The sequence below is a fragment of the Ascaphus truei genome, chromosome 10 (assembly GCF_040206685.1).
Source record: "Ascaphus truei isolate aAscTru1 chromosome 10, aAscTru1.hap1, whole genome shotgun sequence".
Taxonomy (NCBI): Eukaryota; Metazoa; Chordata; class Amphibia; order Anura; family Ascaphidae; genus Ascaphus; species Ascaphus truei.
Window position 1 is genome coordinate 28329664 of NC_134492.1, and position 26934 is coordinate 28356597.

The window sequence follows — 26934 nt, forward strand, 5'->3', positions numbered from 1 at the left end:
AAGGAAATTTCACCAGCAACAAAGGAAAGGGTTCTTTACAGTAAGGGCAGTTAAAATGTGGAATTCATTACCCATGGAGACTGTGATGGCAGATACAATAGATTTGTTCAAAAAAAGGTTGGACATCTTTTTAGATGGGAAAGGTATACAGGGATATACCAAATAAGTATACATGGGAAGGATGTTGATCCAGGGATTAATCCGACTGCCAATTCTTGGAGTCAGGAAGGAATTAATTTTTCCCCTTAATGGGGTTTTTTGTTTGCCTTCCTCTGGATCAATAAGTAAGTATAGATATAGAATAAAGTATCTGTTGTCTAAATTTAGCATAGGTTGAACTTGATGGACGTACGTCTTTTTTCAACCTCATCTACTATGTAACTATGTATGTAACTATGTAACCTGTGCTGAAGCAGGAATATCCTGAAAACCTGACCTGTTTGGTGGTCTTTGAGGACTGAAGTTGCCCACTCCTGCTTTATATGGCCATTACTGAATAAATGGAGCTGTCTCTGCAGCGCTGTCAGGGAAGAGTTAATACGTATTTCTGTGATTATTTCTATTTTTCTTTAGTACATTGTTCTTAGACTGCTGCAGTGTCTTGCCACCCCTGACTGCAGTGTCTTGCCACCCCTGACTGCAGTGTCTTGCCACCTGATGATCTGCAGTGTTCTGCTAATAACTATTAATTCACAGAATCGGTCCAGTTATGTAAGGGGGAGACGCGTCCCTCCTCCTTAGCAGTTGGACCTGTGGTGACTACCCTCGGAAACCATCAGACGCCAACCCCCAACAGCACAGGTGTGTGTGTGAGCATCGTCATTAACCTCTCCGGACATGAGAAATGATTTTGCCTGTGAGGTTACAGCACAAGTGATATTTTACCACTGTGTGCTAACAAAGTGCACTAAAACACTGCTTGTTAACATTGTCCTTTTATTAAAGGATCAGTTCCTCCGATTTATTTACTGTTCACATTTTAACACCCCCAGTTCCCGAGATACTGAACAGGTTTAAAGCAGAAAAACATCCAAAATCCTACATATATATTTTTTTAAATCAGTGCTGCTGCATTATAATACTGGCTGCATTTATTTCATAAACTCCTAATGCCATTTTTAATTTTTTTTAAATGAATGTACCTTTTAGAAAGTCACCCCCACTCTTTTGAAACGGGCTCTTTCACACACCCCTTTTTGAGCTCTGCCCTTTGGCAACAAAGTATCACAAACAGATCTGTTGCAGACAGTCTATTGCCAGCTGATAGCTGTAACAATAATTTATTGCACTTAGTAATATAATGCTAAATGGTAGCTGTTCTGCAATCCGTGAAATACTGCAGTCAGCAGTCTGCCATTTAGCTAGCCCCACAAGCAAGATATTGTCCGATCGATCATAGGAGGAGATCGATCGGCAGCTTAGGTAATCATTTCACGTTAAAGCTACTCGCATGCTGCATATAGTAAAACAAAGAAACGGAAATAAAGGTGTATGCAGGACTGCTGCTTTAATCTCACCTGGGGGAAACTACATTGCTACCAAATGTTGGGGTAATTGGAAGCTGCGACATCAGCTGTTGTGTCTTCGATTTGGCTATTTAAATCACCTTTAAAAACCAGGAAGTAATACCAGTAAGTATCTCGTGAACCAGGGCGTCCCCGGAACTGAAAATAGTGAGGTTCAGCTCCGGAGGATCCCCCCAATCCTGTAACAAGCAATGGAAGTTAGTTGACAAATTCCAGGCTCTATGAATGAATATCTTTTTATATTTAAAATACACATGTACACATTTATTATTGATGTTGCCTGTAGAGAATTCTGTTTCTGATTGTGTGTGTGTGTGTGTGTGTGTATATATATATCTATGTCTATATCTCTATATCGTAGTACAATAAATGATGGTTTGGTGTTAAAGTACCTGATGTGGACATGCATCTGTTCCACATGTAGGAAGTGGCCAGTCCGCTCCGAGCAGCAGTCTTACCTCCCCCAGCCATGTCAACCTGTCTCCAAACACCGTCCCCGACTACTCTTACTCCAGCAGTGAGGATGAGTTCTACGATGCGGATGAGTTTTATCAGAGCGGCACTTCTCCAAAGCGCTGCATGGAGTGAGTGACCTGAACACTCCCTGTCCCAGGGAGCTTACAATCTATTTACAGTAACTGAGGCCAGGGGAGATGATTAGATTCTATCTCCATATTGTATTGTATGTCTTTATTTATATAGCGCCATTAATGTACATAGCGCTTCACAGCAGTAATACATGGGGTAATCAAATAAATAACAGATAATATAAATAACAGATCATGGGAATAAGTGCTTTAGACATAAAAGTAACATTTCGGAAGAGGAGTCCCTGCCCCGAGGAGCTTACAGTCTAATTGGTAGGTAGAACGTACAGAGACAGTAGGAGTGAGTTCTGGTAAGTGCGTCTGCAGGGGGCCAAGCTTTATGTATCGTGTTCAGAATATCCACAGTGCTATTCATATGCTTCTTTAAGCAAGTGTGTCTTAAAGTGGGTCTTAAAGGTGGATAGAGAGGGTGCTAGTCGGGTACTGAGGGGAAGGGCATTCCAGAGGTGTGGGGCAGAAAGTGAGAAAGGTTTAATGCGGAAGAGGGCTTTAGATACAAAGGGGTAGAAAGAAGACATCCTTGAGAAGAACGCAAGAGTCTGGATGGTGCATAACGAGAAATTAGGGCTGAGATGTAAGGAGGGGCAGAAGAATGTAAAGCTTTAAAAGTGAGGAGAAGAATGGAATGTGAGATGCGGGATTTGATCGGAAGCCAGGAGAGGGATTTCATGAGGGGAGATGCTGAGACAGATCTAGGAAAGAGTAGAGTGATTCTGGCAGCAGCGTTTAGGATAGATTGTAGGGGAGACAGGTGAGAGGCAGGAAGGCCGGACAGCAGGAGGTTACAGTAATCAAGACGGGAGAGAATGAGGGCCTGAGTCAGAGTTTTAGCAGTTGAGCAACAGAGGAAAGGGCGTATCTTTGTTATATTGCGGAGGAAAAAGTGACATATGACCCGTGACTAATCTGGAGTGCCCACTTCAAAGGCTAGTGACTGTAAGGATACAATACTTGTCAAGAGGTTGCAATGTGAGCCCTGTGCAGTAGAGAGCCCAGATCCCGTGTGGGCCTCCCTTTTTTTAAATGGGTTGGAAGCAGGTGATCCCGGAGCGGTAATTTCTTGTGTCGCTCTTCCGATTGGTCGGCATGATGCGAGGGCTTTAAACCTCCATTTGGTTCCCCTGGAGCGGACGTGCCGGAGCTACCTTCAGTAGTAAGTATCTCTGGAATCTGAGGGATCCCAGAGCTGACGGGACTCCTTGCTTCTTATCCATGTAAAGGGGGGAGGGGGGGAATAAATAATGCGTAGAACTGCACCTTAAATATAGATGCGCTCTCTACATATCCTTGCGGTGCGAGTTCAGTTTCTGCCACGTCCATTCCCTCCCACTGATGAGTTGGTCGTGGTTGACCTGGTAATGATTTCCAGTGGTTCATGCAGTCAGTCTTTATTAACGGAGGCGGTTTACAGGTGTGTTCGGTACAGATCTAAATCTTGTAATCGTGCAAACGTTCTATTAGCTGAGCAAGTGAACACGTCGGGGTGCTAATTGTGACCGGACGTTTGCATGTCCACACCCTGAACATTGACATCTGCATTGTAAACGCTTTCCCGCTACAAGTGCCAGCAGTGGAAGCGGCTCTAGCAGGGTAGGGGTTAAACAGGGAGTATTTAAAGCGGAAATCTTCACTTTTTTAGTTATTTTGGTGTAACTGAACCTGGAGCCCCCCAGAGCTGATCTATGGCCACCCAACCTCCAGGGATCACGTGACACTGGAGATATTTGTAGTAATGGAAAATATCAATGTCCTCTTCCAATGATGTTGCAACTTTTCGGCTGCGGTATCAAGTCTGAGGAGCCATACTGTGTCCACCGGGCATGTATTCCTGCCCAGTACAGAGACTGCCTCTATCTCAGGAATTGGGAAGAGGTCATGTCACCATGGATCGTCTTGGAGAGACCCCTCCGTTCAAGTAATATAAAAGAAAAGTAAAACAATATGCCTTTACCCCCACTCACTCTTCCCTCCCCCAGAAATGCAACACAGACTTCTAGTTTAAGAGCCAGTGGTATAATCTGTGGGGGGCGAGGCAGCACTGTGACTGCTCAGCTCTTGTACAAATCGGCCCCAAATCAGCTGATTTTCTTTTCTGCTCTCCGGTTTTGTACGGCTGGATTATGTTTATCTTCCCACGGAGAAGTGAAAGGAACATTGTTTTGTTATGAGTCAGTTCCTTACATTTATGACAACGTAATTATCTTCTTCGCCGATCACACGTTCTCCTGTGATTGATCAGCGGAGATCCTGCTTCCTGGGGCACACCATATGGCCGCCTATTGTGGAAGTGGCTTCCTAAATGGTTGATATAGCAACCCATGGACGCGGAGTGCCTTAAAAATCGGTAAAAAGTATTATGTAACTGATTTTTTTTTTATTTTTTAAATGTAAAAGACGCGATTTTTCATGAGATGCTGCTTGAAGATTTAATGAGGGTTTGCTGGTTGGAGGCAAAAAATATATATTCTCGGCCCCACTTGAAGAATGGACAGTTTAAATGCAATATGTTTAGGGTTTAGTTATTGGCTATTTCTACAGCACCTTACAATTCCAATAGACTTTGTCATAAGCCATAAATATTCATACATCCACCAACAAGGTAATTCTGGTAGAATATTTTGGGTAGGCAAGGCCACCTTTTTAATGGGCAGAAGAGAAAAGGGATCAACGATAATTGCTTCCTGGAATGAAACTACAATATTAAGAATACAAAAAGCGCTCTACCTACACACACCATTAATACACAGTGATAAAAAATATACAGTATATTCTATTCAATGTAAATAAAGTGCAACAATAATACCAATAAAGAGTGAAATCAGTCCTTTTAAAGGAGATGGCAGCCTAAGGAACTAAAACAAATTCTTCTCAAAACTTGAAAAAATACAGAAAGTACAAATAGCAAAGTCCCCCTGGCTCAAAAACTGACGACAAAAAAACAGTCCCAGATAAAGGTAATACCAAAACACCAGTCCCAGATCAAGGTAATACCAAAACACCAGTCCCAGATAAAGGTAATACCAAAACACCAGTCCCAGATAAAGGTAATACCAAAACACCAGTCCCAGATCAAGGTAATACCAAAACACCAGTCCCAGATCAAAGTAATACCAAAACACCAGTCCCAGATAAAGGTAATACCAAAACACCAGTCCCAGAGCAAGGTAATACCAAAACACCAGTCCCAGATAAAGGTAATACCAAAACACCAGTCCCAGATAAAGGTAATACCAAAACACCAGTCCCAGATAAAGGTAATACCAAAACACCAGTCCCAGATCAAGGTAATACCAAAACACCAGTCCCAGATAAATTTAATACCAAAACACCAGTCCCAGATAAAGGTAATACCAAAACACCAGTCCCAGATAAAGGTAATACCAAAACACCAGTCCCAGATAAACAGAAACAGAAATACCGTTGTGCAGTACGTAGCACACAGCGCCAGTAATATGAACACACATCATCCTATTAATTGTAAGTAGGCACTTATGTTCATACAGGCATACTCCGCTTTAAGGACACTCACTTTAAGTACACTCGCGAGTAAGTACATTTCGCTCAATAGGCAAACAGCAGCTAACGCATGCGCCAGTCAGCACGTCCTGAACAGCAATACCAGCTCCCTACCTGTACCGAAGTTGTGTGTAAGGGGGAGACTATAGAGCCTGTTACACATGCGTTATTTACATCAGTTATGCACGTATATGACAATTGCAGTACAGTATATGCATCAAAAGTGGGAAAAAGGGAGTGCTTCACTTTAAGTACATTTTCACTTTACGTACATGCTCCGGTCCCATTGCGTACGTTAATGCGGGGTATGCCTGTATTACTGGCGCTGTGTGCTACGTACTGCACAGAGGTATTTCTGTTTCTGTTTACTCTGCAGACATGCAAGTTCTCTGAAAAGACTATCGGAGTCACCATCATTACCATTCATGTCAATCTGGGACTGGTGTTTTGGTATAACCTTTATCTGGGACTGGTTTGGTATTACCTTTGTGGGTAGAGGTGACAAGGGCGCGGGACACCATGCACATGTAAAAGAGAGATCACAAAAATAGTACAGTACTTTATAGCACAAAAATTATAATCCTATGAAATTCTGCAAAGGTTATACTCACAAGCAGACAGTGAGTAAAGGCATTTCACACATAAAGTGTACACGAACAGTAGTCCCACGGAGAGGGGCGTCTGGGGACCAGGATGGGATGGATAGGGTGCACTACAGCAGAGGACAAGAACACACCATAGCGCGAACTGTGCAACAATTTAATGAATTAAAAAACACTTCACAAGTGCTCACTTACAGAGTCTAAGAAGTTATCAGGCAATAAGGAATCAGAGGTACAGGCATATGATGATCTCACCGGTGCTTCCTCTCCAGGAATCGCGATTAGGTTTGGAATGGAGATGCTCCGCCACAGGTGCTCCTAATTGCGGCCGCAAGAAGCAAGGAACAGCTCGGCGTCTCTCCTCCACGTGTCTTGGTATCTGCCTCGATTTGACGCGTTTCGCTAGAGAACTAGCTTCATCATCATTCCTGATGAAGCTAGTTCTCTAGCGAAACGTGTCGAATCGAGGCAGATACCAAGACAAGTGGAGGAGAGACGCCGAGCTGTTCGTTGCTTCTTGCGGCCGCAATTAGGAGCACCTGTGGCGGAGCATCTCCATTCCAAACCTAATCGCGATTCCTGGAGAGGAAGGGGCGGTGAGATCATCATATGCCTGTACCTCTGATTCCTTATTGCCTGATAACTTCTTAGACTGTAAGTGAGCACTTGTGAAGTGTTTTTTAATTCATTAAATTGTTGCACAGTTCGCGCTATAGTGTGTTCTTGTCCTCTGCTGTAGTGCACCCTATTCATCCCATCCTGGTCCCCAGACGCCCCTCTCCGTGGGACTACTGTTCGTGTACACTTTATGTGTGAAATGCCTTTACTCACTGTCTGCTTGTGAGTATAACCTTTGCAGAATTTCATAGGATTATCATTTTTGTGCTGTACTATTTTTGTGATCTCTCTTTTACATGTGCATGGTGTCCCGCTCCCTTGTCACCTCTACCCACTACGTCCCAGGGGAAACTAAGACTTTCCCATCTTGTCTAGGTTGAGTGGGTGTCCTTTGTTTATTCATTTTAGTTTTATATATATATGTTTATTGCACTTTTGTGGGTTATTTTCTTGTAGTGAGCCCTGGTTACCAGAGGGTGTCACTATTTCACTGTTTTAATTTGGATTATTTCTTTGTGGCACTATCTCCTCTTGAGCGCCAACCCTGGTTATTTTCTTGCCATTGGTATTACCTTTATTTGGAACTGGTGTTTTGGTATTACCTTTATCTGGGACTGGTGTTTTGGTATTACCTTTATCTGAGACTGGTGTTTTGGTATTACATTGATCTGGGCCTTTTTTTTGTCCATTTTTGCAGCAAAGGGGGACTTTGCTTTTTCTACTTTCGATAATTGTCCCCTAGTTACAGAGAGTGAATGATTGAGCGTGATTTGTATGTAGTGTAGACAGAGGCGGTTATCAAACCCACAATGTGTGTTCAAAGGTAACACCCTAACTCAGGCGACCGACTCCAGTCCTCAGGGGCGACCAACAGGTCTGATTTTCAGGATAACCCTCTTCAAAACGGGTGGCTCAATCATATTGAGCCACCTGTGCTGAAGCGGGCATATCCTTGAAACCTGACTTGTTGGTGGCTCTCGGGGACTGGCGTTGGGCACTGCGGCCCTAACCACTACACCCCTGGTACAGTATATGCCATTCCTTCCAGCCCTTATTTCATGTTTGAATGTTCTTTTCCGAATCTGTTTTTGTACTCACATGTTCCTTTTGTTTTTCTTTTTGCTGCAAGGCTGCATTCTAGTTGGTAAGGATTTCACTTCCAGAAACAAATCATTTTCTGGGACGGTTACTGGTTATAATCAAGCATGCTCCTGCATTTATGGGTTTAAATGTCACAACCTTTCATCACAGTATCCAGCACGGTCACGGGGATTTGTACGTTACTGTATCCAGCACACGGTGATAAATAGGTTGTTGGAATCCATGACGCGTCATTTGTAATATATCTCAAGATTATTTTAAAGGTATTTCTAACGGAAATATAATATGTAAGCACTGTCGCTGCTGCTCGCTCTTGTTCTGCTCGTGGAGTTCTGTTAAGGCTGAATCCAAACACACACATTTAGATTTCTTTGAATGTTTGCAGCGTTTTGTATTCTAGAACCGGGGGGCTCAACTCCAGTCCTCAAGCCCTTCCCCCCCCCCCCCCAACAGGTCAGGTTTTCAGGATATCCCTGCTTCAGCACAGGTGGCTCAATCAGAGACTCAGTCTGCAAATGGCCCTCTGAGCCACCTGTGCTGAAGCTGGGATATCCTGAAAATTTGACCTGTTTGGGGGCGGGGGGGGGGGGGGGGGCTTGAGGACTGGAGTTGAGCCCCCCTGGTCCATATAGTGTTTAATCTTGAAGTATTTTTCCAGATTATTCTTTGCTTAAAAGAAGTAAGTTTGGAAGCATGCCACTTTTTTCAATGTTATAGTGAGTGTGTACTTCCTGATGACTGCAGTAATGTCACTAATGCAGGCGGCCCTGTATAGCCTTCCTGATTTACTTCCCCTCTTATCTGCAGGAGCAGGGTATATTTCGTACGTTTTATTCAGGTTATGTTGCTTCTGTAGTCCCAGTCCCATGTTTCTTGTTTTTGAGTCTCTGTATCCAGTGTTATGTTGTCATGGAAATAATTTTATTGCTAGAATTGAATTCGATGTTGTGATACCTTTTTTGTTGGACGAGCATTAACGTTTCTCATAGATAACAACATTATCGTATGCAGTACTTTCAAAACCTCTAACTTCATCTATGAAGAACTATGACGTTGTCCCACTAAAAGGCATCACAACCTACATTGAATGGGCTTTTCTCCAGGGCCAATATGGCCATTAGAACTTTAAATTACATTGCAATTATTCAAAATGATTTTCCCTCGGATCTACTTCCAGCGTGTTGGTTCCCATGGGTTTGTGGTGGGGAGGAAGAAAAGCTGCTGGGGTGTGAGGCAGGGTATGGGTTAGAGACAGGGTGGTGGTCACACACGCCCAGTAAGAGGTATGGGTTGGAGGCAGAGTGAGGTAGGGTGGTGGGAACACACACTCCCAGTAAGAGGTATGGGTTGGAGGCAGTGTGAGGTAGGGTGGTGGGAACACCCACTCCCAGTAAGAGGTATGGGTTGGAGGCAATGTGAGGTAGGGTGGTGGGCACACACACTCCCAGTAAGAGGTATGGGTTGGAGGCAATGTGAGGTAGGGTGGTGGGCACACACACTCCCAGTAAGAGGTATGGGTTGGAGGCAGTGTGAGGTAAGGTGGTGGGAACACACTCTCCCAGTAAGAGGTATGGGTTGGAGGCAGTGTGAGGTAGGGTGGTGGGAACACACTCTCCCAGTAAGAGGTATGGGTTGGAGGCAGAGTGAGGTAGGGTGGTGGGAACACACACTCCCAGTAAGAGGTATAGGGTTGGAGGCAGTGTGAGGTCGGGTGGTGGGCACACACACTCCCAATAAGAGGTATGGGTTGGAGGCAGTGTGAGGTCGGGTGGTGGGCACACACACTCCCAGTAAGAGGTATGGGTTGGAGGCAATGTGAGATAGGGTGGTGGGCACACACACTCCCAGTAAGAGGTATGGGTTGGAGGCAGAGTGAGGTAGGGTGGTGGGAACACACTCTCCCAGTAAGAGGTATGGGTTGGAGGCAGAGTGAGGTAGGGTGGTGGGAACACACACTCCCAGTAAGAGGTATGGGTTGGAGGCAATGTGAGATAGGGTGGTGGGCACACACACTCCCAGTAAGAGGTATGGGTTGGAGGCAATGTGAGGTAGGGTGGTGGGCACACACACTCCCAGTAAGAGGTATGGGTTGGAGGCAGAGTGAGGTAGGGTGGGGGGCACACACACTCCCAGTAAGAGGTATGGGTTGGAGGCAATGTGAGGTAGGGTGGTGGGCACACACACTCCCAGTAAGAGGTATGGGTTGGAGGCAAAGTGAGGTAGGTTTGTGGGAACACACACTCCCAGTAAGAGGTATGGGTTGGGAGGCAGAGGGAGGTAGGGTGGTCGGCACACACTCTCCCAGTAATAGGTATGGGTTGCAGGCAGGGTGGTGGGCACACAAATGCCCAGTAAGTGGTACGGGTTGGAGGCGTTTTTAGTTGGACGAGAATGTCATTTAATGGGAAAGGCTCACTCTTGGTTGTGAAGATGAACGTCTGTCTGTGTCATTTAGCTCGTCTGAGTCTGCAACAGCTCTAACACACAGCAGCACGGGGACCAGTCTGAAGAGACCGGACACTATAGAGTCCCTCAACTCGTCAATGTCTAATGGCACAAATGATGCAGGTAGGTCCTGGGAATCCTTCTGCAGCCACCCTGCCATCCTCTCCACTGCAGAGAGAAGATCATAACGGGTTACAGCAGGAGCTCACATGTGAGCCTGGGTTTGCATGGCAGTTATGGACCTGTCGAGTGAACCGCACACACCACATAGCGGGAAACTAACTGCACATTTTCAGGACATTTGTTCCAGTCCTAGTATTTAAACTCGCACGGTCCTGCACACTTGCAGTTAGTCGGCAGGTGCTGGCCAATCTCCTTGCATATTTAAAATGTGTTGAACATTGGAACTTGTTTTTTTTACATCTTTTATGAAATGCTGTTGTCTTATTGTATAAAGGAAGTTTCTCCCTAAACAAAATAAAAATAAACTCTAGGCGCCCCACTGTAAATCAGAAGTTTGTAAGAGTCTTTGCTGTATTCCTACTTCATTTTACTTCCCTCTCCTCCAAGCCAAGAACGATCCCATGAATCCAATCACTTTGGTCCTGGGTGGAAGACTGCACTTTAACAGGTGTGTTAGCAGACCTCAGGTCCGTTTGCTTCAGCACTTGTCACTCTGTGTCCTGTAGATCTGTTTGACTCCCATGATGGTGACGATGATGCAGAAGGGGAGTCGGTGGAGGAGCACAAAAGCATCATCATGCACCTCCTGTCCCAGGTCCGGCTGGGTATGGACCTCACTAAGGTAGGTAGGACACTGCACCAATTTCCACCACCGGAAAGTGGGCCCGCAGGAGGGGGTTACAGTAAAGGGACACTGCCTGACATCAGGCATGCAACGTATTGCTATGTAATATACTGCAGACCCCTCTGGCACTGCAGCAGTTATATTTCCTTGCCTGAGCCAAACTGTTAGAGAAGGAATTGTTTCTAGAACTGATTTTTTAATTTTGCCACTAAACCTAGAACACAGTCATATTTATGGTGCTAAAAACACTCTACTTCACAACGTGCAGTAAATACAACAAGCCTTCGTGTTTCTCATTCACACACACAGTTTCACCCCCAGTAACATTATTGTGGGTTAGTGACTGATTCTGTCTGCACAGAGCAAGCTGCATGTGACTACATAGGATCTACTTATCCCTGAATGGGTTGCTGCTCGTTTCTGCATCATCCCAGCTGTTTGCGGCTTAATTTTGCAGGCTAAACCACTACGATGGAAGCTAAAAGTGACACACTGCATGCTTATTTGTCTGCTAATACCCAGAATGTTGCTGTTTTACAATGGCTGATGTTTGAGTGACTGGAGCAGACTTGGGAGGGGGGAGGGAGATTCATTCTTAGGTGTTGGTGTATAAAGTTATTTTTATTTAGAATGTGTAGTGTTTAAAATCGGGTGGGCAACTGCAGTCTTCAATGGCGTTGAACAGGTCAGGTTTTCAGGATATCCCTGCTTCAGCACAGGTAGCTAAATCTGGCTCAGTCCTGGTCTAAACTGTATTTGTACCAAAGTGACTGCACTGTCTGCCTGTGTCCTCCTCACACGCATCCCCCCACTTGCTGTGTCATATTGTCATTTGCATGTCAGCCATTTTTTAAATGTATATCCTGTGCTTTTTCTAATAATAATATTTCTAGAAAGCTGTCATGGTTTGTGTCGCCTCTTGTTTTATTAGATTAGATTAGATTATACTACTGGGTAATATACATTTCTCAATATAGAAGACACTGACATTTTACTTTCACAGAATCCAGTAACAATGTAAATATAACGTTGATTCTGAAAGCTGAATATGACATTATCTGTCCCGTCCCCCCCCCCCCATTTTTTTCTTTTCCAAAGGTTGTGCTCCCCACCTTTATTCTTGAAAGAAGATCTCTCTTGGAAATGTATGCAGATTTCTTTGCACACCCAGATTTGTTCGGGAGGTACGACCTGTGCTGCGTATTGTTTCTTTATTTAGAACTTTTTGTAAATAATTTGGGGGTTGGGGCACCACCCCGCAGGCTTGTATGAATAACTCGGGCTTACGTCACCCTCGTTTTAACATTGCTGAAGTTTGTTCATAATGTTGAACACGTGCTGACGTTGGTATGGGACTGTTTTATTAAACGTGTAATACAACGAAGGGAAGTTCCCAGCACTCGTAAGTATAACAAATGAAGATAACGGGGATACGCCAAATCAGTAGGGGACCCTGTGTTTTTCCCTCGCCTTGTTACATTTAGACCTTGGTGGCTTCTCACACTACAACAAGATCATTTTGAGCGCTTGGCACATTTAAGTTTATTATGTTTCGATTGGTTCTATGTATTTTATATTTCCATCATATTAAAAACTGATTTGGTTTATCCCCATTATCTTCATTTGTCATACTTACGAGTGCTGGGAACTTCCCTTCTTTGTACTACGATTATGTGGAGGGATTAGGGTTCCTCCCTGTTCCCTTGTGCACCGATTACTTTTCATTTAGGTTTATCCGTATTGAGTGCTGTCTATCATCTATATCTTGTTCAAGTTGTAATGTTCCGATGTTTAGAGTTCTACGGGTTGGAATCGGGACTTTTGCCCGTTTTCTGTTTCCTCCACAAATTCGCCAAACCTTGCAAAGAATTGAGGGGAAGAATTTCACAATATAATTCTAAGGTTCCTTAACCAAAATAAAGTTGAATACCACTGGTGTAGATACTCCGTATCCTTACACAATGCAGCATGTTATTTTGACCCTGATCATCATGGTATGTTTTTATCCCTTTCACTGCCAGTGTGGCTGGAAGGGCATTGTTTAATCTCCTCATTCTGTGCCCGGTGTGGTGATCCTTTTTTGGGGGTTTCCTTTTCAGCATTGGTGACCATAAAGACCCCAAAGACCGGATGGTGCAGGTGGTCAGATGGTACCTATCTGCGTTCCATGCAGGCCGGAAAGGATCCATCGCTAAGAAGCCTTATAACCCAATCCTGGGAGAAGTCTTTCAGTGTCACTGGGTTTTACCAGGCACTGAAAATGACGAGAACCCTGTGAGTACCCACACGTTGTTTGGGTTCAGGGACCCGGTCACGGTGGATGGGCAGGTTGGCAGATGTTAGGATACTGTGGCATGTGCAGGTTGGTGGGGTATGCACACGGTGGGATGTGCAGTTGGAGGGTTAGCACACTGGGATAGGCAGGTTGGCACACAGGGGCATGTGCCGGTTGGTGAGTTTGGCACTCGGTGGGATGGGCAGATTAGCAGGGTTAGCACACGGTGGGATGGGCAGATTAGCAGGGTTAGCACACGGTGGGATGGGCAGGTTAGCAGGGTTAGCACACGGGATGGGCAGGTTTGCAGGGTTAGCACACAGTGGGATGGGCAGGGTTAGCACACGGTGGGATGGACAGGTTAGCCAAGTTGGCACACGGTGGGATGGGCAGGTTGGCACACGGTGGGATGGGCAGGTTGGCACACGGTGGGATGGGCAGGTAGGTGAGTTTAGCAAACGGTGGGATGGGCAGGTTGGTGGGGTTGGCACACGGTGGGATGGGCAGGTTGGTGGGGTTGGCACACGGTGGGATGGGCAGGTTGGCACACGGTGGGATGGGCAGGTAGGTGAGTTTAGCAAACGGTGGGATGGGCAGGTAGGTGAGTTTAGCAAACGGTGGGATGGGCAGGTTGGTGGGGTTGGCACACGGTGGGATGGGCAGGTTGGTGGGGTTGGCACATGGTGGGATGGGCAGGTTGGTGGGGTTGGCAGGTTGGCGGGTACAAAAGGGCAGTCCATGTTAGGACTTGACTAATGGCATTAGATTTAAGTGATTGGCACTCTTTGTTTGGGGAAAAATACGGACAAGTAAGTTTGTAATTTTTGTTTTTGTTTATTTTTTTGGTGGGGGGGGAGATTTAAAGCATTTTAACTCCTAATGCCATTTTTTTAATGTACTGATCATCCTTTAGTTGCTACAGCAACCATTTACAAAGTCGCATCCGCTTGCTCATTTGAAACAGGCTCTGACACACAGCTTTTTGAGCTATGCCCTTTGGCAACAAAGTATCACAAACAGATCTGTTCTGTTCCAAACAGCAGATTGTTACTCTACTACTGAAAGCTGTAACAATAACGTGTTACACTTGGTAATGTAATGTTAGATATCAGCTTCAGCATTTCACTGGCTGCAGCATAGTCAGAAGGCAGCCATAATGTTAGTCCCACAATCAGAATTTTTACTGACTTATTACAGTAGCACCAAACGATTCCCAGTGTAGGTAAGAATGTAGAATTATACATGGTCACATGCTTTACATATAAACATTAAAATAATAAAAAGGGGGGGTGTAGTATTGCTGTTTTTAATGTTTTCTTTCTAATTAAATGCTGTGGGTTTTTTTATAATCGTTATCTAATTGTAATCAGACTGTCAGTTCTCAATTCTACAAGTACAGTTTTTATTATTTTTTTGGTCTTTTTTCCTTTGTATAGTAATCTGATGATCTTGAATTCAGCAGATGCAATTAAAAGCCAAATATAGTCATTTTGTATGGGATACACAAGTAAAATGGTAACTTTAAAGGAGATGTAAGTCTTTGAAACATAGATAAGTTGTTCCCCCGTTTGTTTCGAGCCTGTTTTGGTGCTCCTGATACTGCGTTTGCCACGAGGCTCAACGCTGCCGTTCTGTATTTACAGGAGCCAGTTTCTGAAGGACCAGTTCCATGGGCTTCTAAAAACAACGTGACCTTTTTGTCCGAGCAGGTCTCGCACCACCCGCCAAGTATGTTTGGGGCATCTCATTCCTGAAACCTTTGTCAGTCTGTTCTGGGAGCTCCCTGCAACTCCATGGCTGCCTCTTCACAGCCGCAGAGCTGAACTTCCCCCTCCCCTCCGAGGCCTCTGCTCCTAACACACAGGTTTGGGAGTTTCCCCGAGTCCCAGAGCTCCCTCCTTTCGGAGTATGCTGTGCAAACTCCTCTGTATACTGGGCTGCTAACGCCTTCTCTGGCCGAGGGTCCAGGAGTGCATTGCAGAGCCGGTAATGCCTGGCGTTTCCTTACACAAATTGCTGCCTGTAACTGTGCGTCACACAGGAGCTGGCACTAATAGTGAGGTCAGCAGCTGCTGGATAACTTAACTTTTACACTGCCCTGATTATTGGACAGTGTCAATTGCTACCTTGTTATCCTAAAGACATTTCTTGTCAGATGTGCCATGTACACTGTGTGTGTATCTCATAGATATATATATTCTCTCTATATATATATATATCGTTAGAAAAACTTAGACGATGTAATACTCTGGTATCAGGTTTGCAGTTCAAATCGGCAGTCTTTATTTCTTCAATCAGCTCAGCGATTTAGCAAGGACACAACATACAAAATACTTCTATTCAAGCAAGTATCTAAGAAGGCGGTGGCTTATGCCTGCGACAGCTACTTTTTATACCCTTAGATCGACGAGATATATAAATAACTGTCAAGTAACTCGCTTTTGCCAACTAAATGACGTATTTGTTTACATGCTTGTTTTTCTGTTATTGTCATCAAGTACCTTATTTTAAGAACATTAGGACATTACAAAAACAAGCCATCATTAAAATGTGCGTCATACGACTTGGTTTCAAGTTGTCCCTGATACCAATAACATTGTATACGGTTAGTTTCAAACAGCCCACAAGATTCCTTATGAGAAAAACAATTTAAACATCTTAACCTATTGAGTGCTATAGATTGATATGATATACATATCTAGCCTAGATAATATATAAGTATATGATAATATATATCATAAACATGTAACCTCCCTATCCTTTCCTGGTACCATGCAGTGTTTTATTACAAACAGAGAAGCTTATGAATAAATCAACTGAAACAAGACTTCTCTATTTCCACTATGATAATTGTCTCCTGACTCCATCTGTCTTCATAATTGTGTCAGCCAGAAATATTGTTGCAGTGCCCTTTCTCCAGACTCTGCTCCGTGCTTCTGGTTATAACGTTTTCCTGATGACTGGGAGATTTTTTTGCTGACTGTCTGATGTAATTGTCCAGTAATGAAAAGAGGATCTGATCTATATTTGGGAAAGTTGTGTGTCTGTTCGCTATGCATTGGGACACCTCTTAAGATATCGTAACCACATTTTGCATGATGGTTCCTGAGATCAAGGAGCAGGTTTGGATACATTCTATTTTTAATTATGAGTTGTTACAATTTCTCTGACAAGCAAGTCGGCCACTGGGTGTTGTACCTGCTAGGCTATGTCTCAGATGACATCATAATGCACATAGCCTGGTGGCAGATAAGGAGAGTCAGATGGGTCTAAAGTTTACACAGAAAGTGGACAAAGAAAGAGAGGAAGTCAGTTTGCCCATGAGGAGAAGGAGAGGCGGAAAGAATTGGGGACATCATAAGGTATTAAAGGAAAGTGATGGGAGGGAGAGAGATGATGGAGAGATGATGGTGAGGAGAGGAGGGATGAGGTTGGTTTCTTAGAATTTCCAAACAGCACCAGGTACTTTCAGCTAGTATTAATTAATGTAAATGTGCAGTACCAAGGAAATTGCCCCTTGAGTTTCCTAAAATGAGCTGGTACCCTGTCAGTGTTCAGTATATGGGTGTGAGGAAGGGGACAGGTTTGGGTAATGTATTCATGCTGCTCCTTAAAGCCCCGCTCTGTTTCTCCACTTAGGAATTGCTTTCGCCTCTTGCGCTTGGATCGTACACTTCCCTATGAATTCCTCCAGCGGGTTTCTTTAGAGAAATATTGATGCATTTGCTAATTATTATTTGTATTTAAATATAAAATGTTGCTTTATGGGGCCTCTTAAACGTGCAGCCACTGTTCATTTTGATGAGAAATGCTTAAATACTTGGCTAAATCCCTGTGACTTTAGGTGTGAACCCCGAGGCATGGTTTGTGTATTCCATGGAAATTGTTCTTGAGCATTTTGGGGTTTTGGCTTAAAGCGGAGAACATATCTTAAACAACTAAACTCTAAAATAACTGTTACAAGATATTAAATGGCTGAGTGCTTTCAGTTTATAGCGGATTAGGTGTGTTTGCTAAGTGGGACTGGAGCTTTAATGTTCCAGTAAAATTCCACCGTGAGATGCTGGATTCCTGCTACGTAGCGGCTCCCTTTGCCTTTACATAAACAGTACATGGGGCGGCATGGAGGGAAGGGCCCCCCTTGTTTGGGTGGCGCTGAGGTTCTTGTCATGGTGCTCTCTCATACATGTCTGCACTATCTTCTATCTCGTGAAGTTTCAGCCTTTTATGCGGAATGTTACAACAAGAGGATACAGTTCAACGCTCACATCTGGACCAAGTCCAAATTCTTGGGGATGTCCATCGGGGTCCATAATATCGGGCAAGGTAAGGGCAGCGTTCCATTAATCTATCTGCACCCTCATGGGCCTGAAATGCAGTGGCAATGAAGGGGTTCATGTGTTGCGTGTGCCCTGGCTGTTTAGTATGTTGCGTGCGCCCTGGCTGTTTAGTATGTTGCGTGCGCCCTGGCTTTTTAGTATGCTGCGTGCGCCCTGGCTTTTTAGTATGTTGCGTGTGCCCTGGCTGTTTAGTATGTTGCGTGCGCCCTGGCTGTTTAGTATGTTGCGTGTGCCCTGGCTGTTTAGTACGTTGCGCGCGCCCTGGCTGTTAAGTACATTAAAGCCGCAAGCCTACCCTTTGATTGATGTAAACATATTTACAGAAATGAAACCAGATGTCTTCCAGAGCTGAACGGCACTATTTGTGAGCGCCATACACCCCCTGGTTTCCGAGATACTTTCTGGTTCAGTTGCCAGTGTTTCCCTCTCCTTTAGGGGAATAGAAATGTCTGCCAATTGGGAGCCGCAATACTGGAGTACGACATTGCAGCTGCTTCTTGTTCCATTGTTTAAATGTCCAGTAAATATTTCAGGAACTATGCGGTCACCGGAGCGAACAAATCACACCGTTTAGCACTGGAGGAGCCCTGCTTTGAATTCTGCAACATTTAACCCTTTGGTTGCCAGAGGGGCAGCGGCACAACGGTTTCCCGCTGCCTGTCTGCAAATCATTGTGTATGACAAAATTGAAGTTGTGATAAAGTTTGTGTTTTTACAAATGATGTGACGAGGCATTGCGCACGTACCAACAAGGAAGGGCACATGCTCCGTTCCAGAAGTTAATATACAGAACACGCACATGTCATTCTCTGTATGTTGTGTCTCTGACAGGTTGTGTGTCCTGCCTGGATTATGATGAACACTACATCTTAACCTTCCCTAATGGGTATGGGAGGTGAGTTGGAGCATGAGCACCATTACCTCCAATAAAGATGCAGGTTTTATCCAACAGTCACCAAACTTCTGTGGGGCTGGTTTTGTTTTCTAACAGAGAGGGTTGGTGTTGGTTCAGAATACACTCCTGGTTTTTAATGAGAAGATAGTGTAACACTCTGTTCTTCTGATGACTGCTTCGGAGTTGTCATATATGACTTAGATTTGTAGATTCAGACCGAGGCAAAATACAGACACCGTCCTTATTCTGACTAGTAGTATTGAATCTGCACACAGTGTTGGTTACACGCACTCGTCCAGCACTGAATCGATTAAGTTCAGGCTGTCTCGGCACACTAATGTCCCATGGCATTGGTACTGACCCATTGCTTGTTTGGTTCAGATCCATCCTGACCGTGCCATGGGTGGAGCTTGGGGGCGAGTGCAACATTAACTGTTCCAAAACCGGCTACAGTGCCACCATCGCATTCCACACCAAACCTTTCTACGGAGGCAAGAAGCACAGAATCACGGCGGAAATCTTGTGAGTATTCTATATGCGCTGGGTTGATTTAGTACAAATGCGAAGAACAAATGACGGCAAAGCGCAAGCCCCTTCAGACATATTAAGGCTCTCCACTGAAAATTAACCTGCAGCAATAGTAACTAATACTGAGTATTATGCTACATGTCCAATCTGCCACAAACCTTCAGCTCTTGTGGGGGTTAACATAAGCATCTGTAGCTTACAAAGTGATTCTATGGGTTTGAGCATGGAAAGCAGGAATTTCCCAAAAAATAGAGTTCTGTTTATAACGTCGCTGACATTAAGCTCTCAAAGTGATCGGTAACAAACAAAGTTTTTATAGAAAGATGACATTGTAGGAAATGTTTTCTATAATGAGACTTGTTGGTGTGATTCTGTCTGTTCAGTGAAGTCCCAACCAGTTTGATATGTGGTTGTGAAGCACATTTGTACAGCAGGTTTCTGTGCTTCTCTGTGTTATTAGTGTCTCTCTCTTCTCTCTCCCTCTCTCCCTCTTTCTTTTTCTCTCCCTCTTTCTTTTTCTCTCCCTCTCTTTCTTTCTCCCTCTCTTTCTTCCTCCCTCTCTTTCTCTCTCTCTCTTTCTCTCTCTCTTTCTCTCTCTCTCTCTCTCTCTCTCTCTCTCTCTCTCTCTCTCTCTCTCTCTCTCTCTCTCTCTCTCTCTCTCTTTCTTTCTCTCCCTCTCTCTCTCTCTCTCTCTCTCTCTCTCTCTCTCTCTCTCTCTCTTCTCTCTCTCTCATATGCAGTTCTCCAAATGACAAGAAGTCCTTCTGTTCCGTGGAAGGGGAGTGGAACGGCGTCATGTATGCAAAATATGCAACCGGGGTAATGAAACTCTCCATTACTCTCCACAACATACAAAGAGCAGGCACTGGAAATTCTGGCGTAAACCCCTCCCATGCCAGAGGTCAAATGATTAACAAATGCCTCTGGCAGGGAAAGAGTTAACATCAAATGAGTAGGAGCAAGCCTCAAGTCTGCTCCTCCCGCTCCACAGCGACTGTATACATCATTAGCTTATATTTCCAACACAAGTAATGTGATGCTCCTTAGTAAAGGTGCAGCCCACGAGCACAGGTCTTTGTGGTGGTTACTTATATCTGGGGTCCGCAGAGATTCTGCCTTGTTTAAGATCTAGGAGAGATGTGTATGAATACAGCAGCAACAGATAGTTCCTATAAGGCTAGGTCCCCGCTGCAGACGGCGGCACGCGGCTCTCACCAGCCCCTTACCTCCTCCCCAGCAGGGCCTGGTGACTCCTCGTTTCCTGGCCCTCTTCGTGCTGTGACGTGTCAGCCAGCAGGGGATACAACAGGATTGTGTTCCCGTGCTGCAATGCGGTCACATGGTGCACCACGGAGCCAATCAGAGACTGGATCCGCACCAACCATCCAAAAAAAGTTTTGTAGTTACAATCATGTAAATTGTGTGACAAGGTAAAGCTGATGGAATCTGCTACACTGCTTGTGATTTAATGTGTGACCAGGAGGGTACCTGAAATAATTACTGTGTCTCTTTGAAACGCTATTAAACGGATCTTGAACAGCGAAGCAGACATTGAAGATGTGAGGCGAGATGTTACATGCTTTAGTGCAAATCCAATCTGTGTTGCTAAAAGGGATTGTGGCTGGGCAGATTAGCATCTGAAGTAGGATTTGGATTTTTCTCAACACAAAAAGGAGGATAAAGATTATGCAACTCAGTCCTTGTTGCATTAGTACAGGTACAGGGGGTACACCATTAAAACACAGTGTCATGGCCACACACACACCCATCCCATTTTGGCCCCGCACCGGAGAACTCTGCACGCAGACCACGGTCTAGCGCTGTGCACGCGCCAGCAGGACGCCAGGCACGCGTGCAGCAGCCTCCAGCGGGAACTTGGCCTAAGGAGTATAATAAACATTACTGTCTAATAATGTGCGTCATTTCAAAGAGGAATACAATGAAAACCTACAAATAGATATTATTTGTTAAATTCGACTCCAATTTCTTGGCACCTCCTAATCTCAGGGCTCACAGGCCATGCTCAGTGGTTGCATGTTGCGTTTTATTAATGTTTGTATGTCGTGTTTTTCTGTAACACAGGAGAATGTCGTGTTTATAGATACAAAGCAGATGGCTACCGTGAAGAAAAAGGTCCGGAAACTGGAAGATCAGGAGGAGTACGAATCCCGCAGGTGAGGACGAAACATGTCAAAGTATTTCATCTGGGTATTCCTGGGCAAAAATGTAAAACTTTGTGATCGGTCTCCTGTCAGTGCAGACAACGGTCTGATGGAGGCACCTGCTATTGAGCAGTGAAAACTGCTTATGAAAACTCGCAAAGGAATATTTTACCTGTCACTAGTTTGAAGAACTGGTGTTTTAAAAAATATATACATATTATAGATGAGTGTGAATTGTTTGAATCACAGCCCCCGATCCAGCAAAATTTGTTTTGGATTCCTAAGGTTCGCTCATCACTGCAGCATTCTCCCCATCCGTTTGCAACACCTAGCAATGCCTTTAACCACTTTAGAATACAATCGATATACACAGTGGTGTTTTCGGAAGGAAAGGGCGCCGGAGGTCTAAGCAAAGAGTTTTATACATTCAAGTTACAATGTGGAGAAATGTTTTGTACCAGTTGAATAGGAAATTAAAATGGGGATTAATACTGTCATGTTTGTTGAACTCTACCCCTCCAAAATAACACAAGGGGGGTGGGAGAGAAATCCTGTGTCCGGAAGGCAAGCCGCTAATCCCCATTTACATCCCACCTTCCCCAGGCTGTGGAGAGATGTAACGTGTAACTTGAAAATCAAAGACATTGATGCAGCGACGGACGCGAAGCACCGGCTGGAGGAGAGGCAGAGAGCGGAGGCGAGGGAGCGCAAAGAGAGTGAGATGCAGTGGGAAACCAGGGTGAGTGAGATTCACCTCCAATACAGGCCATGACACCGCGACGCATGCAGACTGCTATTAGGACACCGCGATCCGATAACTGCTAGTTACATTATCATACCGTGATCCAACCTATTGTTGGTTACACAGTGATCTCATGTTATATTGCAATCTGATCTATTGTTGGTCACCGCAGTCTGATAACTGTTTTGCCAATGTTGAACCAGCCATAAAAATGAGACGTTTGCCCTGAACGTTTCACACGGCTCCATCTAGGTCCTGCAGAGACTCTGCCACCTGTGCAGACCCGCAGCTTTTCTTGCATGTTGATATTTTGGGGGCTCCTTCAACATATTTTTTTTTTTTTAACTTATATTTTGTTTTTACAAATTATAAATGGGGAGGGGATAGAAGGGGTACAGAAAACAGAAAGAAAGAGGGGGGCGGGGTTATATCTAAAGCTTCAATTAATTTCCAAACGGAACATATGTTGTTACTAAATAGTTTTTCAGACCTTTATATCGTCCATTGGGAGCTACTGTCAGGAGTTACATTTGGTTTTGTTCCCAGTGGGTCCCAAATAGTTGACAATCTATTATATTTCCTTGTATTAGGCTGGAGAGTTTTTCCATAGTCATTATATAAATTAGTTTGCATGACTGCTGTGAGGGTCGGGGGTCATTTTGTTTCCAGTGTCTCGCAACCGCTCTTAGCTGCCGACAATATTGATGTTGTCAAAAGGTCCATGGTCCTTTCCATAACTTCCACTGGCCTTAGAATTAACACCGTTTCCATGCTAGATCTAGTCCCATAACTTTTATTAACCTTACCCCAGAATAGAATGATCTGTCGTGTAGATCTTCCCACTCCTCTTCTTCCAGGGGGTCTACCAATATCTTTTCCCCAGTTTGTATTTGCTTGCTCATTGGGTTGCAGTAATATAATCTGGTATAGTTGAGCAATTGTCCCCCTTGTGATACACTCTTGCCCAGTACAGATGCCCAAATGCGGAAAGAGGCGTGTGTGCGTATATTCTTTAACATTTATTAGACCTTTACTGTTCCAGATCTTATATACGTTTGTTTTGTGGGCTGGGGCAAACTCACGATTGGACCTAATCGGTGTCATTGGCGAGGGAATAGATGAGACACAATTGTATCTACACCTTTTTGTCCCATATTTTTAGGGATTGAGCGATAACCGGCTGATTCATGAAATGCGTTGATCTGGGCTCTTTTCTTAGCCACAAAGGTGTCACCATGTCAGTAGTCATTGCCTCCGATCTCTCGCTCTACCCATGATTTAGTGTTGGCGCTATACAATACAAGAAGCATTGTGATTTTTAGTTGTTTAAATAACATGTCTTGTATAACACACTATGTATCTCCACTCCCATCTCCCAATCTGCTTTATTTAAGCAGGCAGCCCATTGTATGTTCTTGTTTTCCGCAGTGCGTTTGTAGGGTGCTGCTGAGCTTCTATTCTCTTTATCATGTAGTTATTCCACGAAGATGGCGAATGCTGGGTGTACGACGAACCTCTTCTGAAAAGACAACCGTCCCTCAAACATTAAGGGGATTTAACGGCAGAAGGTTTTATTACAAAATAAAGGGGATCTGAAGCCAAGAAATGAAGGTATTGCAACGTAAACCCAAAGGAGCAGCTTGTTGCTGTGGTGCTGAGCTCCCCATACACACTGCAGTGGTTCCGAACTCAGGGATACTGGACTTTTACAGATGGACAATTCACGCAGGGCAGTAACTGTTCAATGCTGAATACTTTACAGGCCTCGTTTAGCCCCTGCCCGTCTGTTTAAAAGCAATGATTCAGCCTGAGCAGGAGCTGTGTAACATGCATCCTGCTTTCCCCTATAGAGCTGCATTGCACAGGAACACGAGAACTTTCAAAATATCATTCATACTACTATATATATATATATATTCAGCACAGGACTTTAAATTGCAAATCTATACCCACATACATTTTCAATTGTACATACAGTGAATTTGGCATTATGCACTCAGAATACCTTTTATTTTAGACCTTGAACTGTAACCTCTTAACCATACGATTCACTTCCATTTCATTCATCACACCTGATAGCTTCACACAGACTTTTTTCAAAACTGCTCTCTCCTTTGTATTTATTTATTTCCTAAGAAACTGTTAGAGCATATTATTTTATTAGAGTTGCATTTATGATTTGCTATTAAAGTCTAATCTTCAGAAGAGTCTGGTATGGGTTAAATATTGTTACATCACAAGTGGTTTTCCCATCCAAAATCTGTGCGAATCGGTTTCACATGACAAACACAGCTTGTTGCAAACTCTCAGACTTCTGGGATGGGGTCCCTGGTCCTATTATCTTCCATCAAAAACACAAGAACGCACACTTACCTCTGCACATTACCAACCTCTGGAATTCTGAAGGCTGGTGCAGCAAATTGCATTAATCGCTTTAAAAGGATTAAATGTATTCCTGGAGAATCCGATGGCCGGACAGATCTAGCACCTGGAAGGGAGTGATGTGCTCACGCAAAAACTTCCGCTTCTGACCACTGGAAAAACGTAATCTGTGCTAGGACTATTTGTCTGACCCAGTACTGGCCGGGCTTATGAACAGGCCCCTGCTTTTAAGTTTAGGGTTGTAAACACAATTTTAAACAGACAAATCAAGGTCTACCAGGTGCCTCAATGGGCAGATACAGGTTGGGGCACCCAAGCTCATAACGCCTATAAAGTCACGAAGTTAGTGCTGGATCTGCTCACAAAATATCAGCAGCACCTATAATACAATGAGGACATATACACATCTAGCAACCAGCCGCCTGCTGCATTTCTGCAGGTGTTAGGAGGGCTCCCTGTAAAAGGAATTTATCTTCAATTAAAACAGCTAAATCTGCTTTGTACCATTTTATTTTATTTAAATCTGGTGAGTTTGTTAAATCATGACAATTCCAAAACCACTCGTTACCTTCATAAAACTACCCAATGCAAATTCAGCAGCACTAAAGAGCCAGAGTTTAGACAATGTAAGTGGGGTGGGACGTTTTGCATAATTATCTAATACATAATGGAGGTGGAGTCAATTAAAAGCGCTTTGCCAGGTAACACATTCAACTTTTTTATAATACTTTGTTAATAACAGCTTTTTGTAATGTTTTGGCCTGAATGTGCTAAATGGCAATTCATGCAATAATACATTGTGGTCAGATAGCCAATGGTGGAATGTAACCGCACAGACGTTTTCTGTGAGCAGGACTGAGATCTAAATCAGATGCCTGTTATTTTAAGTCAATACACCAAAACGTTGTGTCGCTATATCTCCAAGGACAAACTATTAGTGAATTTCACAAGGGGAGAAAGGCCCATTTAAAAGAAATTTGGACAAGTTGCCTGTTTGACTTATTCTGACCAAAGGGCACCATTCACATGTGCTGGGGCTACCTCCATTTTAAAACTTATGATGCCTTTCAACAATTGTGCTGTATAAATTTCAGGATTTGTTTTGTTACCTAATGATTAAATAAATAAATGACAAGATATGCAGGTTTGTACACTTTTTTTATACAAAACCAGTCAAATCCCCAGGTGTAAGATGGTAGATGTATTGTTCCTTATGTTTAGTGACTTAACTCCATACAATACTGTACTTGTAAAGTGACTTTTGCCATTGTTTGATTATATTGCCAGAGACACGCATAGCACTGTTGATGAAGTTTCCCCAAATATTATTTGAAGGAACGGTTGCTTTTAAAGGCACAATCCCTCCAAATAGTTTTCCATGAATACACAGATAATCAAATCACTTAGATCTCTCTCTGATTTCATGTAAGAGCAACCTTTGCAACAAATCTGCACAGCTATTAGAGTGAAGTAAAAAATAAAATCACTGTACACAGCAAGACTGTTAGAAGTATGCAAACAAGATTAAAATGTGGTTAGGGAGAACTGTCAGGCCACAAACGGTCCAACGCTTTGCAAAGTAATTAAATTAAGCACCTGGTATACTGCTGGCTTCCTTGGCAGCAAGTTATTATAAAATAAAAATATTGGCAATGCATTTGTAAAGGTTCCTGTATCGTGACGTTAAACCTGCAGGATATATTATTGATGTACATATGTAAAGCCTTCAAATATTGATTACTTAACACACTGGGTGCTGCAAAGCTTTGTGGCAGCCGCCGCCAGCGCGTGTTAAGGTCGAAATCAGTCTGGTAATCTCTGGCAAGTGTAAAATTCCAAAGATGTATTATTATTACTACTTTACCTCTAATCAAGTTCACAATACTAAGAGTCCAAGAAAGTCTGTGTTTTTTTTTTGTTGTTAAGCACCCAGGAAAGCAAATGGCAAAACTTCTATGATAAATTACTGAAAAAGCATCCCTGATAGTGTTACCACCGGGATGTTCACCCATTACCACGAGTCCAGTGTCTCCTACGTGGTTTTTATTTGAGTATTTTGTGGTATGGGAGCAGGTTCAGGGTGGATGTGAAGCTGCGGAGGTCGGTAACTGCCACGATGTCGGCCATCAGAGGAGAAGGAGTTAGGAAGGTGAGCTCTGTGATTGTGCCGTAGGAAGACTCTGGTTCTCCACCAGGAACAGGCCAAGTCATATCTGTCTCTTTCTCACCAAATCCAACAACCTGAGGAAGGAGGAATGGGCAATTCTAAATACAATGTAATGCTAGTATTGCAGCAATATGCACACTGTATTATGTTAATGCAGCAGGAACTGATCAGAAAAAGGAACTGCAATAAAGGGAAATGCTCGTTCTGATCTAACATCCT

General features: G+C 43.8%; 2 protein-coding genes across 8 annotated transcripts in view; one reads left to right on the forward strand and one right to left on the reverse strand.

Moving 5' to 3' along the window:
- The window catches only part of OSBPL9 (oxysterol binding protein like 9), a 78581-nt gene extending 52896 nt beyond the window's left edge, over positions 1-25685 (forward strand). For 5 of the 7 annotated variants that reach the window (XM_075616319.1, XM_075616321.1, XM_075616324.1 and 2 more), the window contains 15 exons: positions 697-801; positions 1951-2110; positions 8000-8014; positions 10427-10539; positions 11106-11221; positions 12323-12408; positions 13324-13498; positions 15143-15227; positions 17715-17825; positions 18671-18734; positions 19116-19256; positions 20003-20081; positions 21345-21436; positions 22028-22163; positions 23641-25685. In XM_075616319.1, the coding sequence (XP_075472434.1) occupies positions 697-801; positions 1951-2110; positions 8000-8014; positions 10427-10539; positions 11106-11221; positions 12323-12408; positions 13324-13498; positions 15143-15227; positions 17715-17825; positions 18671-18734; positions 19116-19256; positions 20003-20081; positions 21345-21436; positions 22028-22163; positions 23641-23715 (1553 nt within the window). In that variant the 3' untranslated portion in view covers positions 23716-25685. The remainder of the gene's footprint in view (positions 1-696; positions 802-1950; positions 2111-7999; positions 8015-10426; positions 10540-11105; positions 11222-12322; positions 12409-13323; positions 13499-15142; positions 15228-17714; positions 17826-18670; positions 18735-19115; positions 19257-20002; positions 20082-21344; positions 21437-22027; positions 22164-23640) is intronic. The other 2 variants (XM_075616320.1, XM_075616322.1) reach the window with 1 other exon arrangement.
- NRDC (nardilysin convertase) overlaps positions 25043-26934 on the reverse strand; it is a 30231-nt gene continuing 28339 nt past the window's right edge. The window contains exon 31 of the mRNA XM_075616318.1: positions 25043-26789. Coding sequence (XP_075472433.1) covers positions 26592-26789 — 198 coding nt within the window. The 3' untranslated portion in view covers positions 25043-26591. The remainder of the gene's footprint in view (positions 26790-26934) is intronic.